Source organism: Echinops telfairi, unplaced genomic scaffold, assembly GCF_000313985.2.
Source record: "Echinops telfairi isolate 266 unplaced genomic scaffold, ASM31398v2 ScPeMD7_23;HRSCAF=83, whole genome shotgun sequence".
Taxonomy (NCBI): domain Eukaryota; kingdom Metazoa; phylum Chordata; class Mammalia; order Afrosoricida; family Tenrecidae; genus Echinops; species Echinops telfairi.
Genome location: NW_022103920.1, coordinates 88,079,297 through 88,096,804, shown reverse-complemented (window position 1 = coordinate 88,096,804; position 17,508 = coordinate 88,079,297). Strand labels below are relative to the sequence as shown.

The window sequence follows — 17,508 nt, the reverse complement described above, 5'->3', positions numbered from 1 at the left end:
TGAGGCGCCGCGGTGGTGTAGGGGTTATGAGTTGGGCTGCTAGTGCAGGGTCTGCAGGTCACAGCGAGCGGGTGCTCTTACGGAGAAAGAGGAGGCTTTCCTCTGCTATGAAGAGCCTCCGTTCTGGAGAAGGGAGATGGCAGTCGGTGTGAGATCTGAAAACAGTAATAACTTATCATTTATCCAGGGGCCCTGAGGGAGGGCATGGGGAGGGAAGGGAAAAAGAGGTGCTGATACCAAGGCTCAATAGAAAGTAAATGTCTAGAGAAGAAGGATGGCAACATATGTACAAATATGCTTGATACAATGGATATATGGATTGTTGTAAGAGCTGTCAGAGCCCCCAATCAAATCTTTTAATTAAGAAAAACCTAGAGTTCCAGTCTTGGAAATTCCTACCCTGTCGTTGAGGGTCCCTGTGAGTCGGTATGGGCTCGATGGCAGAGAGTCTGATTGGTGAGAGAGCTCAACAAACCTGCAGGGCTTCGGCTTGCTGGGTCTGTGCTGAGACTAAACCTAGAATTTAAGAGACGCTAAAGCCCACAGCCACGGCCCTTCTTCCGGCGTATCTCCGAATAGGCTGGGCCCATGTGTCCCTCTCCTATTGGATGGTAGGGGCCTGAGCATGGCTCTTTTCCGACAGGAGCCTCCCTGGGCCACCAGGAGCAATGCCACATGCTGCCACGTCCTGGTGCCCTTGATTAGAATGCAGCCTCGCCCCCATGGGCCCCGTGTCCATCAGCCCACGTGCCTGTCTGTCTGTCTGTCTGTCTGGCAGAGGAAGTATGACCTGCAGTACCGTGTCGCCCTCGTTATCAACTACCTGGGCCACTGCGTGTCCCTCGCCGCCCTTGTGGCCGCCTTCCTGCTCTTCTTGGCCCTGCGGTGAGTGGGCCCCACTTCACTCCTGTGCCTCCCCGCTCTGAACCTCTCCCAGCAGTTCTCGCCTCCACTGCGGGGCCTGGGCTACAAACCAAGGGGTCGGGGCTGAGGGCAGCTGGGTGCTGCGTGGTCACGGTAGAAACTTGGCTCCCCAGGGCAGCCCTGCCCTCACCCTAGGCAAAGTCACCACCTTGGCCTTAGCGGGAGCCCAGTCCCAGCTGACCCCTGACTTGGGCCTCCCTCGCGCAGGAGTGTCCACTGTCTGCGGAACGTGATTCACTGGAACCTCATCACCACGTTTATCCTGCGCAACGTCACGTGGTTCCTGCTGCAGCTCATCGACCACGACGTTCACGAGAGCAACGAGGTGTCTGGGTGGCGAGCCGGGGCTGGGCCAGGGGGTGCTTCAGGCTCGGGCTGTGGGGAGGGCACCTCTCTGCCCAGTCCCGAGGGGCAAAAGTGTCCGACCCAGCCAGACGCTGACAGGCTGGGGTCTCGGTCTGGGCCCGGTCCTCTCCTCACCTGGTCAGCTCAGGTCCCTTGGAAGGAGCTTCCTAGTTCAGAATAAGGTGGCTGGGGCTCACCTCCTCTGGCTTCATGTCCACGCTGTCCCAACAAGAGGCCCCTGGAGATGGCTGTTGTAGTGTGGTGCAGTGGAGTTGGTTCCGACTACTCGAGAGAAGGAGACACCGCCCGGTCCCGCGTCATGCTCACAATTGTTGTTCTGTTAGAGCCCAGTGTTGCAGCCGCTGTGTTGGTCCATCCTGTCGGGCCTTCCTCCTGTCTGCTGTCCCTCGGCTTCCCCAGGCATGATGTCCTTCTCCAGGGACTGCTCTCTCCTGACCACGTGCCCCCAGTATGTGGGACTGACAAATGCAGGGAGCATTTTCCCTGCTGTCCAGACATGGATATTGAGGCTGGAGTCATTTGTCAAGGTCACATACCCTGTTAGGACACCTGTCTATGGATGCCAGGGGCTCAAGCACATGCTAGCTGTCCAGCCAGGGTTTGTGTCAACTGCCCCTCCACAGCTGTATCCAAGGCCATGTATAACTGGAGACAGACTGACCCGGCCCCCGACCCCTCAGGCAGATATACCTTGTACTGTGCAGGCACCAGCCCTGACCTGTACTTAGCCCTAAGCTGAGCCCTGCCTTAATACCCAACCAACATTGGCTGTCCTGCTAGCTAAACTCGGAGAAAAGGCAAGGTTATGGGGAACAGGTCCTGGGTTCCTCCACCTCAGTGGGGCCTTCTCAGAGCAAAGGAGGCTGACAGCTGGGCTGGGACCATGGGGGGAAGTCCCTCAGTCTAGGAGGACTGCCATGGCTAGGGGAGTGGACCAAGGTGGGCGCCATCCACAGGGCCAGCAAGCCCCACCACCACCACCACCACAGGGCTCCTGTGGCCCCAGCTGGTGCCAGCATCCCCCACGTGCGGGGCTCCTCAGCTCTGCAGGTGCCCTGGGAGGGACCTCTAAGACAGGTGAGTAGGTGGCAATCATCGCTCTGGCCTGCAGGCCTAGGGGCTGCACGCTAGCTGACTCGGTCACCATGGGCAGGTGTTTCTGCCTCCCATAACTCGGGCTGTGTCATCCCACTTAGGGACGAGGCTCAGAGACACCTGCCCCCCAGCCCCTCCCCCCTCCCCCCTGCCACGGCTGGAGACTTTCACAGGTGGCCATCCTCGTGCTCCTGCGTTTCCCTGTGCAGTGGGGTGGGGGGAGGGCACTACTGCCTCCCCCCAGTGCAGTGAGGTGCCTGGGGGGTGGAGGAGTGGTGATTGGCCAGAGGCCCTGGGCTCCTGTGTCCCCAGGAGTGAGCCCACCGCCTCCTCCCCAATCTCCCAGCCCAGAGTCCTTGGCAAGCTGGCCCACGCCCACAGCCCCGCCTTCCCAGATCTGGGACCCCTGGTTACTTAGCTGTTTCCTTCTAATGGACTCACCTTGTTTTTGTTTTCTTTCTCTAAATGCAATTTCATACCCATCTCTAAGTGGAGCCCCGGCCACTCTTGTGGACGGGAGGATGCCCTTCAGCAGATGGCAGTGGAAATCGCAGTGTGATCTGCTTCCAGCCCTGGCCTGCGGATGGCTAGAAGCTGGAGATGCTGCCCCCTCCCCACCCCACTCCCTCCCAGGAGAAGCAGGCTTGGGAAGGTGATAGGGAGGTGGACGCACTCATGGAGCCTGGCTCCTGGACTCAGCCGGGCAGCTTGGAGCTGAATGAGGAGAGACGGCCCTTCTCTGATGGGCCTTACAGCAGGGTCCATGAGGGACGGATATGACCACGCTCTCTCTGTCCGTGTCCCATGCTTGGGATGCCCTGGGCCTGGCTCTCTCCCTAGGTGGGAATGGCCTTGACCTTCCCCAGGAGGTCCACTGACCACCCCGTCCGCCCTCAGGTCTGGTGTCGCTGCATCACGACGATCTTCAACTACTTCGTGACGACCAACTTCTTTTGGATGTTTGTGGAGGGCTGCTACCTGCACACGGCCATCGTCCTGACCTACTCCACGGAGCACCTGCGCAAGTGGCTCTTCCTCTTCGTCGGATGGTGTGAGGGTCCCTGGGGGGCTGGCACTTGGGAGGGCGTTGGCAAGGTCATCTTCTCGTCACCCTGGGGTCCCAGGGCCAGACCGCCACCCTGCTTACACCCCCAGGGACCCAGCTACTTCCCTCCATGCCAAGCAAGGAAACCACAAGCCCCCAGCAACTAACCGATAATTCCGCCGAGTGGAGAGTCCTCCAACGGCCCTCCCGCCCCTGGACCCTGACCACCGGAGCTGTGGCTTCAGAAGAGAAGCCAGCCAGCCTCCCCTCCCCCCACCCCCCTTCTCTGACTTCCTGGGAGGAAATGGCTAAGAGTCAGGGGGAGGGGAGCACAGATCTAGGGGGAGAGACCCCACCCCCACCCCAGGCCATGGAGGACCTGCATTTGGAAGATCCGACCTATGTTCTGCAAGAGGGTTCTCCGCGTGTCTGTCCACTGCAGCCTGTCTGTCCTTTCAGGCATCCCGTGCCCCGTCATCATCGTCTGGGCCCTCGGAAAACTCTACTATGAGAATGAACAGTAAGTGGGACCAGGCAGCCACGGGCAGGGTCACCAGGAGCTTCAGTCACGCCATGGCGTGGGAACTGGAGTCAGTCCAGTTGGGTCCACTCCCTCTGGTTCCAGAAGGCAGAGCCTTCGTTCAGTGTAATGGAGAACGGAGGGCAAAACACCTGCATGGTGGGCCTGCCATGGATTGTTGAACAAAGGCGCGGGGGCCCTTCAGAGCCCCAAGGGCGGGAGCCCTGACCTTGGGTCTATCAAGCTTCTCCTCGGAGGTGGATGTGACTGCTGTGGGCTGAGGTCTGCACTGAATCTACCAACGGGTGGAACGGGGCTGGGACAGAGAGAGGGGACAGCAGACCCCCACTCCCACCCCAGCCGGACTCAGAGCTGTATCCACAAGCACTCCCCAGAGTAGGGGAAGTCTCTGCGTCCTGGGAGGCGGTGGCGGCTCCTGGGACTTGGACACAGGTGTCAGGAATCAGTCAGCCAGGGAGCAGCTGGGCGTCTGCGTGCCTCCTGCTGGGAGAAGAAGGGACTGGGAGCGTCATTCTCTGTGAAGATCTCCAAGGGGTCTCAGAGCTGCTGAAGGCGGGTGGGAAGAGGAGAAATGAGGATGGAGTCATCAGAGGACGGACTCATGGGGTCACAAAGGTGCCGGGAATCAAAGGACTCCCTTGAGAGGCAGTGCGCTTCCTGTTCAAAGGGAGAGCTCAAACACCGCAGCTCTCGAGGCACTGGCCGACAGCAGAGGGGACTCTTGTCTGAGCCTAACCTCCGAGGTTGCTGGCAGCACACTGTCTGGAAGTGGATGGGACCTTTCCTGAGGTGCAGTAGAGAGCTGTGAAGGAGCCAGTCTGGCTCCTGGCTCCTGGCTCCTGGCTCCTGGGTCCTGGCTCCTGGCTCCTGGCTCTGCCCTTCCCTCTGGCCCTGAAGCCCCCTCCCCACCCACCCGCCAGCCAGCATCCCTGGAGAATACACCACGCCTTAGCAGCTAACTAAGGCAGCCGCCTCCTCGTCTGCTAGCATTGTGAGTGCCTGGCATGTGGAACAGTGGGCTCCAAGCATCGCAGGAGCAGGGCCAAGGGCCCCCGAGAGAGGGCGGCCCTCCCCTCAGGCACGCATGGGAAGCTGCACGCCAACTCTGCGCCCACCCAACAGTCCAGGTTGGCTCAGAGCCCAAGCAGGAGAAGGCGACTCAGGGCCTGCCCTCAGGGAGCCCTGAGCTGGCAGGGAGACCAAACCCATCATATAGGGCAAAGGGAGCCAATGGGAGCCAAGGTGGGCCCTGGGGTAGCAGTGGCCCTGAGGTTGGGTCTTAGGAAGAGCCACCACACCAGAGCTGGGGACCCCCTCAGCCACTCTGTCTTCACAGGTGCTGGTTTGGCAAGGAGCCCGGAGACCTGGTGGACTATATCTACCAAGGCCCCATCATCCTGGTGCTCCTGGTAGGTCCCAGGGGCTGCTGGGCTGGGGCAGACTGGGGCCACTGTCTGCACACTGGCCACACACCACAGACACCACCCTGTTCTAGTTCATTTCCAACACTCCATCCCCAATCTCCGGGCCTGGGGCTGCCTGCTTCCCAGTTTGGGCCTCAGTCATCCCTCTGGTCCTGGAAGGGGTCTCACCTGTAGGTTACTAGTGCAATGCCAAGTGTGCCAGGCAAGGGAGCAACGGGTGTCAGAGACTGATGCCGGGCTTCTTTCCCACCCCTAGCGACCCTTCTCCAACCGTTCTGGGGAGCCCAGCCCACCGCCCCCAGCCTGGAGCATCAGCTACCAAAAGGAGCTGTAATGAGTGAATTGTTCCCCTTCCAACTCCCCGCCCTCTGCCAAACGTATTCACATCCAAGATATAATTGCTTCCCCCTCTTTAATCTACAACTGGAGCTTTAATTAAGGTAGCGTGTAAGCAGAGGGCTGCATTCTGCACAAAGCGAACTCATTCTATATCATGCACTTAAAAAAAATAAGACATACAAAAAGCCCCCTAAGGAATTGGCATTTGCGTAAGACTTATTTCAGGCTCGGTAATTTCAGGCTATTGTGTGTACGGCTTCCTTAAAGGGCCACAGCCCCTTGCTGAAGACATACCTGTGCCACCTCCTCCTGCACCTCCCTGCCTGAGGGACAAGGAGGTACTTCCGTCTACCTTGGAGACAAACGTGATTCATCTTTTGTATTCCTTGACGTTCCCTCCTATTTTCGTGATTTTTCCCCCCTGGGTTCCTGTGACCTCTGTGTTACGGTGTCTCTGGTGCAGGCCACCTGGAGAGGGCCTTGCAGGTGTTTAAGTAAAGAATCAGCCACCAGGACTTCATTCATGGAGACCCACCAGTCAGTGGGGGCGGGGACTGTCTGGGGCTCCATGCGGCAGAGTCGCCCACCCCTCTCTGTGAGAAGGGAACCCCACCCCCACCCCAGGCTGCATTTCTTCAAAGCCAGCTGCCTAAGGAGGGCCTGTCTTGGAGGCACAGGGCTTCGGTGTGCCTGGGACGCAGCCCAGGAGTCTCCTGGCTCAGGTAGAGTTTCTCCGGGCCACACCCCAGCTGCGCTTTCCTGATGCAGCATCCGAGACCCTGCTGTTGCTGCTAGCCATCTAGGTGGGCCTGGAGCCTGTATGTGTGGCAAGCACCCAGGCGCCTCTGAGGTGCACATTCTAGCTGGGGAACCACACATCCAGGGGGCCCTGGACATGGCCCGTGGTGTGTCCAGCGGGCTCCCAGCACAGCAAGGCTCCGGGTCTGGGCCTTGAGCAGGCACCATCTGTCTAGAAAACATCAGCAGGCAGGGAAAGCTTGAGTCCCTCCGGAGGTGGTGTGGAGCGGACTGGTCACTGAGATTCTGATGTACCCTGACTCTGGATTGTGGGGCTCCCTGAGGACGAGGCAGCAGACTCCCCAAACCCATGGGGAAGGCATGGGACTGAGCCTGGGGAAGGGCAGTAGAGAGAGGGGAGGGGCTCACGGGAATACTCACATTGACCCAGAGCCCAGAGTGGAGGACAGCAGGAGGATCTGGGACCTCCACTCTCCACCGGGTTTAAAAGGAGTTCTGCCCATAGCCAAGTAGGGGCAGGAGAGCCTGGACACCCCGCCCTTCTCCCCTCTGCTGAGATTGTGTAGACAGTAGGTTGGAGAGACACAAGGGGTGAGCGGCATCCTGTGGGCACTGGAGTTTAGCAAACACCTCAGAAGAGGTGGAGGGTGGTCTGGGGTGATGGCGCACCAGCTAGCAGGGGGCTTCCATTCACCCCTGCGGGACCCCCTGTCATGTATGCCGTGGGCCGATCAATGATTGGAGCCCTCTGGGCTCTGTGGTTTGATCTCAGGTGAACTCTTCATGCCCATGGAGCCTCGTTTTCCCACCTGTAGTGTGAGGAGGCCCATCTCTGCCTCATGGGTTACTGGGAGGACTAGTAGGATCTGCTGGTGCCAAGTTTGTGCACTTGGTTGTTCATAAAAAGGTTGCAGGCTGGGGCATCCCCCCTCCCCTCCCAGGAGCACCTAGGAATTAAGGTCTGGCAATCTACTGCCAAAGCATCAGCCATCACAAAACCCTGCTGCGCTCAGCTCTGCTCTAAGATGTTTGAGGTCGAGCTGCGTCAGACTCAGACCCAAAGGCAACTGGAGGCGGGGCCCAGGGCACGGTGCTGGGTGGCCCCAAGTGTCAGACCCCAGCAATTCCCTCTGGAGCCCCAGGCAGGTGAGCCCCTCTGGTAATCTGCTCAATGCTGTCCTGAGCTCAGACTAACCCTGGGGCCGGGACATGTGTCCTTTTGTTCCTTCCGGCCCCATCTGGTTCCATTAACTCTGGTGGGAATGGCAATGTGGATGAGGCGAAGGGCAAACCCCAACACCAACCCCCACTCAATCTGTGGCTGTGGACAAGTTATAGCCTCTCTTTTCCTTTTTTATTAAAAGATCCTTTTATTGTAGGCTCCTACAGCTCTTACAACAATCCATCCATCCGTTGCATCAAGCATATTTGTATATATGTCGCCATCATTATTTTCTAGACATTTACTTTTATTGAGCCCTTGGAATCAGCTCCTTCTCTCCCCCCACCCCATGACTCCTTGATAAATTATAAATTATTATTACTTTCTTTCATGGTTATAGCCCTCTTTGACCCTCGGTATGGGTCTCTGGAGAATCGGGCTAGTAATAAGACTACAGCTTGTAACTATCTGAAACAAGCCCTGGCGTGGCCCTGTAAGCCCAAGCTGTTATTCTTGGGACTCTCATCTACCTGTCCTGGAGCAATGGTACCATGCCCCAGGCCAAGGACACTGAAGGGCTGGGCTCTGAGCAGGCTCCAGCTCCCACCCCAAGGGGAGAGCCTCAGGAGGGTGAAGCCGGCCCCTGAGGAAGTGGAAGATCAGCAGGAGACTGGGCAGGCCGGCCACTGCACTGCTATGGCTGCAGGGAACTTGGCCTCACCTGTGTACTGCACCCCCACCACCCTGCTCTGCTGCCAGGGCCCCACCACCTGTAGGCTCTCCTAAGAACCTGCCAGGGGCCCTGAGGGGCTTGTTCTAGAAGGTGATTTTACACTGTGACTCCCAGTCTGCCCCCCCCCACCACACACACACACACTCTCTAGCAGGTACTTGGTCTTTACTCTTTATTACATAGGCAGCCATCAGGCCGGACTTCTTCGCATTGCAGGGATTCCTCTGGGGGCCTCTTCTCAGCTTGGAATGCTCTCCAAACACGGTCCACCAACTAACACCCCCTGTCCTTTGAGTCTCAGCTCTAGTGCCATTCCTCCAGGGCTTCCAGAGCCCTCAGGGAAGGGGCAGTGTCCCTCCAGGAATGCTATTGTCCCATTCTCTGTCTCTCAGCCAGCTCAGAGCCTGGCACATGGTAACAGAACAGAATCCATTCATGGGGGGGACGCATGAGAACAACCGGACATTTGGCTGGACAAAGTGAGGTGGAATAGCCAACGCTGGGTTTGGGGCTGATGGGGAAGGGTGGGGGGAGCCAGAGAGCTGAGTCAAGGTGGGCTGTGTGGTCAGAGGCTCTCTAGAGGACAGGGAGGTGTCTGGGGCTGGGCGGTGTGAAGGGGCAGCCAGGGACCAGGCTGTGCAGATCATGCTGCTGCAAGGGCTGGAGGCAGCATTACAGCATCTTCCAGGACAGGAGATAAGGCCTTATCTTCCAGACCCTCCCCTCTAGCCCCTGCCAGCCGGAGTGGTCTGTCCATCCCTCCCTACGCTGTGCCCTTCCAGGAGGTGCTCAGTAACTAGCAGGTGGGTGTTGGGTGTTGAATGAATGAGTGTGTGCGTGGTGGCTGAGTGGACAAGTGCATGGAAGAAAGGATGGCTGAGTGGATGTTTGGGTGGAAGATGCTGGAATCAGTTGGTGGTTGGACTGATGGAAGATGGGTGAGGGGCTTTCGTGAAAGGAAAGGGAGCAGAAAGAATAGATTCTGACTCTGGAACGCAGCCTCTCCTCCCATTGTAGGAGGAAATTAGCATTGATCTATGTGTTGAGGTGACCCTGGGATCCGCGGAAATAGACAAGAAATGGAATGAGCCAGACTTCAAGGAAAGCCGAGGGAGTGGGCCTCTCTGAAGGCTCCCACACCCCCACCCCACCCTGGCTCCCTGGGCCCTACACTGTGTGTCCCAAGAGCAGCAGGCTGGGGCCGCGGAGGGAGTCGGGTCTTCTGCTGCCCTCAGAGACCACGGGGATAACCCACCCACAATGCTTATCTGTGCCTCCTGACTCCCCGTGGGGACCCTTGGGCGTAGGTAGGTCCAGCCCAAGCATAAGCGCACTGAGTTCTCTAGATAGGCCCTAGATAGTTCTCTGGATAGATGGGTTCTCTAGATAGGGAGGTGTGTGCACGTGCAGGTGCGTGTGCACACAGGAGCCAGCACACATCCGGGCTGATGTGTAGCCTCCGCTGTCCCCGGGCACTTGCTCAGTGTATGCTGCCCACGTGCCGTCCCCTCCCTGCCCGCTCACACGTAGAGTGAAAGGCCAGCAGGCACCCGCCGGCGCCACTGATGCACACACATGAGCATTTACAGGGTAGGGGGATGCGCGGAGGGAGCACCAGCACACAGCTCTGTTCCCACAGACCCCGGCACATGCTCGCAGAATCACGCAGGCAGCCCCGCAGAGACCCTGCCTGAGAGCCTGGGGAGAGAGAGGCAGGATGGGAACCGTGTGAATTCTGGGGACAGCTCCAGATAAAGATAAATGAGGCCTGTCCCGGTCCTCAAAGTCAGCCCAGTGGCCCATTTGTCACCATTGCCTCTGGGGTGTCTGTGGAGGCGCTGGGGTTTTCCTGGGACTGGGAAAGGGCCGATTAATCACTTGCTTTGCTGCTGAGTTATGGATCACACCCTCAGGGCCAGCGCCTCAAAGGTCCTCCATCAACAGATGGGCATCCCGAGGCTGAGGGCCCAGCCCCTGCGCAGTCCCCAAGTGGGGCAGGAGCCTGGGGACATTCTGAGGAAGAAGAGGTCTTTGTGATAGTATTCACTTACTGCCCTGGGGACATAGTTGTTAGTGCAGCTGCAATCCCCAAGGTCCGAAGTTCAAAACCACCAGCTGTTCCAATGGAGAAAGACAGGGCTTTCCACTCCTGTAAAGTCACAGCCTTGGAAACCCCCAGGGGCAGTTCTACCCTGTCCTACAGGGTCGCTATGGGAGCCCTCAGGTGACAAGGTGAGGGAGGAGGGGCTGGGTGCCCAGCGGGAAGTCTGCATGGGGTGTATGGGGTGTGCCTTTCCAGGGACTCCAGGGGGCGGGGGGAACTGCCTCTCAGCCCTAACTAGTGGTCCTTTTCCCCTCTCCAGATCAACTTTGTGTTTCTATTCAACATCGTGAGGATCTTAATGACAAAATTACGAGCGTCCACCACCTCCGAGACGATGCAGTACAGGTGAGTGCAAGGGTGCCTTCACCTAGGGCAGAGAGGACATGAGGCCGCCGGGCTGCCCCCCACCTCCAGCCCCCAGCGCCCTCAGGCTCCCAGCAGGGCCTTGGCTTCAGCGCCTCCTGGTCTCCCACCGGCACAAGGCTCCTTGGTAGCATGGCTCCATCCAATCTGACTCGTCCCCAACTCCCCCACCCCCCTAGGAAGGCCGTGAAGGCCACCCTGGTTCTTCTGCCACTGCTGGGCATCACCTACGTGCTCTTCTTCGTCAACCCCGGGGAGGATGACCTGTCGCAGATCGTGTTCATCTATTTCAACTCTTTCCTTCAGTCCTTCCAGGTGGGTGGGTGGGTGGGCAGGTCCGGAGCCACGCCCAGCCTCACCATGTGCCCAGCCTTCCTGAGTGGGTCCTCAGCCCTCCTGAAGAGCCCCCAGTGGAGTGAGTGCCTGCTGCAGGGGGAGTTGCTCACCCTGACCCTCCTGTTCCCCACTCCATGCCCTGCCCCCACCCTCCCCAGGCAGGACAGTACCCAGGCTGGCCCCTGACCACTCCCCCGTCCCTTCTAGGGCTTCTTTGTGTCCGTCTTCTACTGCTTCTTCAACGGTGAGGTAGGAGGCTGGGGGACCCCTGGAGGGCTGGGCAATCAAAGATCCCGCTCAGGACAGCTCCCATCCCCACACACCTGTCAGGGGTGCTGGGGTCCCTGGCCATGCCCAGCGTTGCCCCGCAAGGGCGAGCCGGTCACCGATGTGGGCGGGAGACACGGACAGGTCATGCTCCTGCTGCCCCAGAGAGTTTCGGAGGCCAAGCCTGTGTGGCCTTGGGGATCAGCAGGGACCTCAGTGTGGGAGCCAGCCAGCCCCTTCGTGTGAGGAAGCAGTCGGATGCAGCGGGGAGGGCCCCCCACCCGGGACTGCCCGAGGGAGGAGGGAGTGCACAGCTGAGCCGCCCCTGCCCCTGCAGGTGCGGGCGGCCGTTCGGAAAAAGTGGCACCGCTGGCAAGACCACCACTCATTGCGCGTCCCAGTGGCCCGGGCCATGTCCATCCCCACGTCGCCCACAAGGCTCAGCTTTCACAGCGTCAAGCAGACGGCCGCCGTGTGACCCTCCGGAGCCACCATCCTGTCACTCACATCCATCTCCAAGGGCGGGGCTTCCCCACGGGGCTTCCCCACCCAGGGGCTTCCCCACCCACCCCACCTACTTCTGGTTCTTGCTGTGCAGGTCCTGGCGAGGGGGGAGAAGGGAGGGGACCTGCATGCTCCACCCAGCAGGGGAGAGGCAGTGCCTTGGCCTGAGAGGGCACCCAGGGGCGCTGCAGGAAGTCTCCAGGCCGAAAGGAGCCAGGAGTGGCGAAGAAAGTCCCTGGGGCCTGGGGGCGGGGTGTGTGTGTGTGTGTCAGATCTGCCCATTAGACCCTCACCGTAGCCCCACTACAGAGGAGAAAACTGAGGCGTGGGAGGGGCAGGGTGCACAGCTAGTTAGTGTCAGCCCAGGGTGCTCAGCCCCTTCTGGCAACTGGGTGGGGGTTTGGCCCTTCTCCCTTGCTCAGGGGCGCCCTCTGCAGCTTAGGGCCCCAAGCCAGGCAGCCTGCTCCCCACTTCCCTGCCATCCTCTGGCACCCAGGTTGGCTGGGGCCTGGCTTCTTCCCACTGGGAGGTGTCTTTTCAGCCCAGTTCACAGACTGGAGGGGTTGGGGAGGAGGAGGCGAGGAAGATGTGGCCTGGGTAGACCACACTCAGGGCAACCAGAGACATGGATAAGGACCACCCAGGGGTTCGAGGAATGGGGGTGGGGAGTGGAGCTGGAGCTGTAGAAGCCCAGGTATGCCTCTGGTGATGGAACCAACGCCCCACCCCCGCCTGGACTTCCACTCCACCTGTCAAAGACATCATGTGTGAAATAAACCATGCCTCTGTGGAGATGCCTCGTCTTAGGTCTGGCTCCTGGGGACTGGTGTGGGTGAGGGTGGGCTGGACTTTGTGTGGAGTCTGAGGACTGTTTTGGTCCACTTCTTCTCTTCCTCCTCCCTCGGGCTTCTGCATGACCGGGCGGGGGTCGGCAGCCCCTCTGGTCTGCAGAGCCAGCCTTGGGCCTGGGGCTGGTTCTCCCACTCTGACCTGTGGGAGGTTTGGGGTCCTTGTGGCAGGAGTGCCTGCAGCCCCTGCCCCCCATCACTCCCCCAGGCTAATATCAGCCCACCTTTGGCCCCTTTAGTGTAACCCCCACACATGGATGGAGTCACACAGGTAGCGGCTCACTGCCCAGGGACGGACCAGAGGCCTACAGCATTCTGGAATCAGGGAGGCAGGCACAAGACCCTGTCCTGTGTCGGTGAACAATTCTGGGTGTACTTCCAGGCCTGTTTTCCATCCATCCTGGATTCGGGGGTCAGCCAGGGTTCACAAAGGCCTCTTGCTCTAGTCCCTCCTCCTATAATAATTTTTGAAAAACCACGGGTCTCACCTTGTACATTTTTTAAGGTGACATCTCTTTTTTTAACCGTAAATCTTAACTTGCAAAGGATGTAATTTCTGGCATTTGGCAAATATTTACATTTTTAAAATAAATCTGCCACAACACTTTAAAATACATCAAATGGAATCTAAACACGGTAGTGATTGAATAGCCACCCTCGTCTATTAAAAAAGAAAGAAAGAGAAAGCTCTGCTCTAACAGCTGGGTTTTCTACATTGACCCCTTTCTCTTTGAACTTACATTTGCATGCCAGCTCCTCTGCTGAGCTTTATACTCACGTAGGTGTGTGTGTGTGTGTGTGTGTATGTGGGGGGTCTCCTGTGCTTTTCTTTTGCTCATCTTGTCACACTTCTCTGCCACAACTATGTTATTTTGAGATGAAAATATTTCATTTCCTGGTGCCAAAGTTTCCATGAATTGGTTTTTCGGTTTTGTTTTATCAAAAGTCTTACAGATGGAGTTATTGTTACAATTACTTTTTGATAATAAAATGCAGTAGCACTAGATTAAACCAAGATAGATAACTGAAAAAATTGTATCATTAGACTTTTTAAAAAAATCACTGTAAGCACATCTTAATGCAATGGATAGGGATTTAATCATTCATTAATTTGTGGATGTATATTTATTACTAGAATGAATCTGGCCTCATCATTTTGCTCAATATTTTATAGCCGTAAATCCCGAAGAGCCTTTTCAGGTAAATAAGTAGATGCTGGAATCATGGTGACAGGTTCTTGAGTGGTAGGGGTTGTGCTTGACCCGGTGATGTAGTGGGTTGTGCTGGGCTGCTCACTGTAAGGCCAGCGGTTTGAACCCACCAACCCTTCAAAGGAGACAGATCCAGCCTCCTGCTCCCAGAAAGATGGACAGTATGGCAAGCCCACAGCATCACTTGTCCCCTGTCCTCAAGGATGGCTGTGACTCAGAATCTTTTTTTCTTCTTCTTAAACCTAAGGGTCAGAGCAGTGTTTCCAAATGACTGAGGGAGGTGTGTAATAGGATATGCCTACATTTTACTCTGGATGCTGGGCTAGCGTATAAGCATTCTTCATGGCCAAAGAGCAGGGAGTCATTTTATTTTTCTCCTGAAAAGGGGACAGTAGGCCAAGTCCATTTGGGAAGCTATGGGTTACAGGTTCAAACCCACACAGGGTCCCATGGAAGAAAGGCCTGGGATTCTGCTTCCATGAGAATTCCATCCAATCACTGCCATCCAAGGGACTCCCACTCAGTGACCGGAGGGCAGAGTAGAACTGCTCCCCAGGGTGTCCAAGACTGTAGCTCTCTTTTTTTTAAATCATTTTATTGGGGGCTCCTACAACTCTTGTCACAATCCATACATACATACGTTGTGTCAAGCACATTTGTACATTTGTTGCCATCATCATTCTCAAAACATTTGCTTTCTACTTGAACCCTTGGTATCAGCTTCTCATCTTTCCCCGTCCCCCCTCCCTCATGAATCCTTGATAATTTATAAATTATTATTAGTTTGTCATATCTTACACCGTCCCACTGTAACTCTTAACAGGACGAGGCAGCCCGGTCTTTCTCCCTCGGAGCGGCTGGTGGGTTCGCACTGCCGACCTTCCAGTGAGCAACCCAATGGCTTAACCCACTGTACCACCAGGGCTTTGTAAGGATGTAAGTGGTAACACTTGCTCCAAAAACCTGATGGAGCAGTTCTAGCTCTAACGCATGGGGTTACCAGGAGACAGAATCCACGCACAGGCATTAGGCTTACAACATGGATGTTACAGCAACTTCACTTAATTCTCCGGACTTCTGATAGGTGAGCCAGAATTGACACATTGATAAATCAAATGGTTTATCTTGTCACTCGATCCACAAACAAACCAAACCCACTGCCATCACGTTGGTCCCAACTTGTAGGACGGAGTAGAACTGTCCCCGCAGCATTCCCAAGGCGGTCAGTCTTTATGGAAGCAGACTGCTGCGTCTTCTTGCATCTGGCTGGGTTTGAACCGCTGAACTTTCCCCATTAGCGGCTGAGTGTTTTAACCCCGATGCCCCTGGCACACCTCTTAATTGGCTAGGGAAAAGGCATTTTGAAAACCATCAGACTTGCAAAAGACTGACTACTGAGGTCATTAGCTCATTCCCTCCCTTGCCAGCAGTCCCGCCTGAAGGGTGTCTGTGCGGGGAGGTGCACCAGATCCAGCTGGGGTGAACCTAGTGTGTCTTATGCTGGGGAAGTATGCGAGTTCGGGGAGGGCGGGCATTGAGTGCCTCGACTTGGTGCTACCTCAGGACACAGGCTGACGAATGGTTTGGAAAGTCTCCCTGTGCCCGGCATCCTTCAGCCTCGTCTAGGGCTTGTGGATGGCGAGGAGCTGCAAACGACTGTTCTCAAGAGACCAATCCAGAAGAGATTGCGAGTTCATCGACTTGGGCAGTAGCACTCAGCAGCTACAAAGCCCTATGTCAGTCCAACACACACACGTTGTCAGCTTGTTATCCCTGGAGGGCCCGGGCTGAGCTCCTGTGGGGAGGCTGGCTGCCCATCATCCTCAAATTTACTCACCTTGTTCTGCAGGCCAAACAGAGTTCCTGCTTGCTCTCCAGATTTGAGGGGAAAAAACTGACTACCCCACCTGAGTGGTTTCCTGGTCCCGCCCCAACACTGAGGTCCCTCTTTGCCCAGTCTCCTCCAGTCCTCGAGTGATGGCCCCTGCTGAGCTCCAGCCTTGAGATGCCACCCTCCAGGCTGTCAGGCCATTTCTCTCAGTCTCCCTCCCACTTGTTAACCTGCCTGGGCACCTGTTACTCAAAGCCACACAAGGCCTCATTAGCCAGCGTCGGCTCCAGCACTGGCAGACCAGAGCTGAGCCAGCCTCCTTAGAGGAGAGACAATGGCCACCTTTCCCTAGTAGCAGACAGACAAAAAAAAAAAGTCTAGTACCGAGCCCAGAGAGAGCTCATGGACTGCAGCCGGCACCTGCCCTCAGCCCCATCTTCCAGCCCACACCCACGGTGGCCCCATCCAGGCAGGCTCGTGGGCACAAGACCCTCAGCTGCCCTTCTCCACTTCTCCGCCAGCCCCCTCCCACCTGCCCAGACCAGGGTCCCCTGGGCTGGTGCACACAGGAGAGTCAGACCGGAGAGGGCAGGCAGGCTCTGGCTGCGCCCACCTTCCTCAGCATCTTGGGTGCCTTGGGGGCAGGTGGGGAGGCCTACCCTAAGGCAAGTAGGTGAAGGGGCTGCCACAGGAGACATGGGTAATGAGACTGAAAGGGGCACAAGAAACTGTCCCTTTCACAATGTTGAGGCTATGGGGGGCATACGGGGCAGGGAGGGTCTATGAGGGTAAGACCACCCTTTCCTCGGGGGAGCTCAGAGGCAGGCACTGAGGAGGTGGCACTGAAGACACTGCCGGAAAGACTGTGGAGCACACCTGAGTTTCTCCATCAGAACCTGGCGGGCTGTTGGTTAGAATGGACTTTCGGGGCATTTCCAGGCTGGGAGTCACCCAGAATCTGCATTTTGAAGCAGGCCCCCACGTGATTCTGCCTGCAGTCTGTTGTGCAAGCTACATCTCTTGCCAATTCTCTCTCTCTCTCAAGTGGCCAGTCTGTCTCCAGGTAGCTGGGAGGGAAGCAGCGGCTGCTGGTAGGAAAGGAGGCAGGTTTAAAGCCTGTCCCTTCCTTCATCAGTGTGCTCAGCATAGGCTTTTCCCCTAAAGGGTCACAAACTCTCCTGAGGGGCTGCCCCAGGTAGATCCTTCATGGGCAGGAAGAATGGGCAGGGGATGAGCCGAGACCACTGTCCTCTGCTGATTTTCAGGCTAGGGGTTTCTCCCCAGCCCCCAACCCCCGCCCCCTGCACAGAACCATTGCACAGTGGCTCAGCCCCCACCCAGCAAGTCATGTCCCCCATGCAGGGCCAAGCTCAGCTAGCCCCTCAGCCAGGAAGCCTCACTGCCTGTGCACTCTGATGGGTCCACCGGATGCAGGGGTGGGGGGAGGATCTGCCAAAGTCTCCCCTAGACTCTGCCAGTCCTCCAATGCAGGGGGTTGCATTCCAGGGGTCCATGCTGGACTCTCCTCCACAGCCAGGCCCACCAGGGGCTCTGGTCTTTCTTGAGCAGGTTGTAGCTCAGTTGTAGCTCAGTGGTAGCAAGACAGGCCCACAGAGAAATCCCAATCACCTATGAGCTTTGCGTAGTCAGTTCATT

General features: G+C 57.2%; 1 protein-coding gene across 4 annotated transcripts in view; it reads left to right on the top strand.

Moving 5' to 3' along the window:
* CRHR2 (corticotropin releasing hormone receptor 2) overlaps positions 1-12,754 on the top strand; it is a 35,889-nt gene extending 23,135 nt beyond the window's left edge. For 2 of the 4 annotated variants that reach the window (XM_045288958.1, XM_045288957.1), the window contains exons 4-11: positions 779-885; positions 1,132-1,249; positions 3,283-3,436; positions 3,890-3,950; positions 5,308-5,380; positions 10,752-10,837; positions 11,399-11,440; positions 11,796-12,754. In XM_045288958.1, the coding sequence (XP_045144893.1) occupies positions 779-885; positions 1,132-1,249; positions 3,283-3,436; positions 3,890-3,950; positions 5,308-5,380; positions 10,752-10,837; positions 11,399-11,440; positions 11,796-12,648 (1,494 nt within the window). In that variant the 3' untranslated portion in view covers positions 12,649-12,754. Of the gene's footprint in view, positions 1-778; positions 886-1,131; positions 1,250-3,282; positions 3,437-3,889; positions 3,951-5,307; positions 5,381-10,751; positions 10,838-11,034; positions 11,171-11,398; positions 11,441-11,795 lie in introns of all 4 variants that reach the window. The other 2 variants (XM_004702756.2, XM_045288959.1) reach the window with 2 other exon arrangements.
* The last annotated feature ends 4,754 nt before the right edge of the window (positions 12,755-17,508 follow it).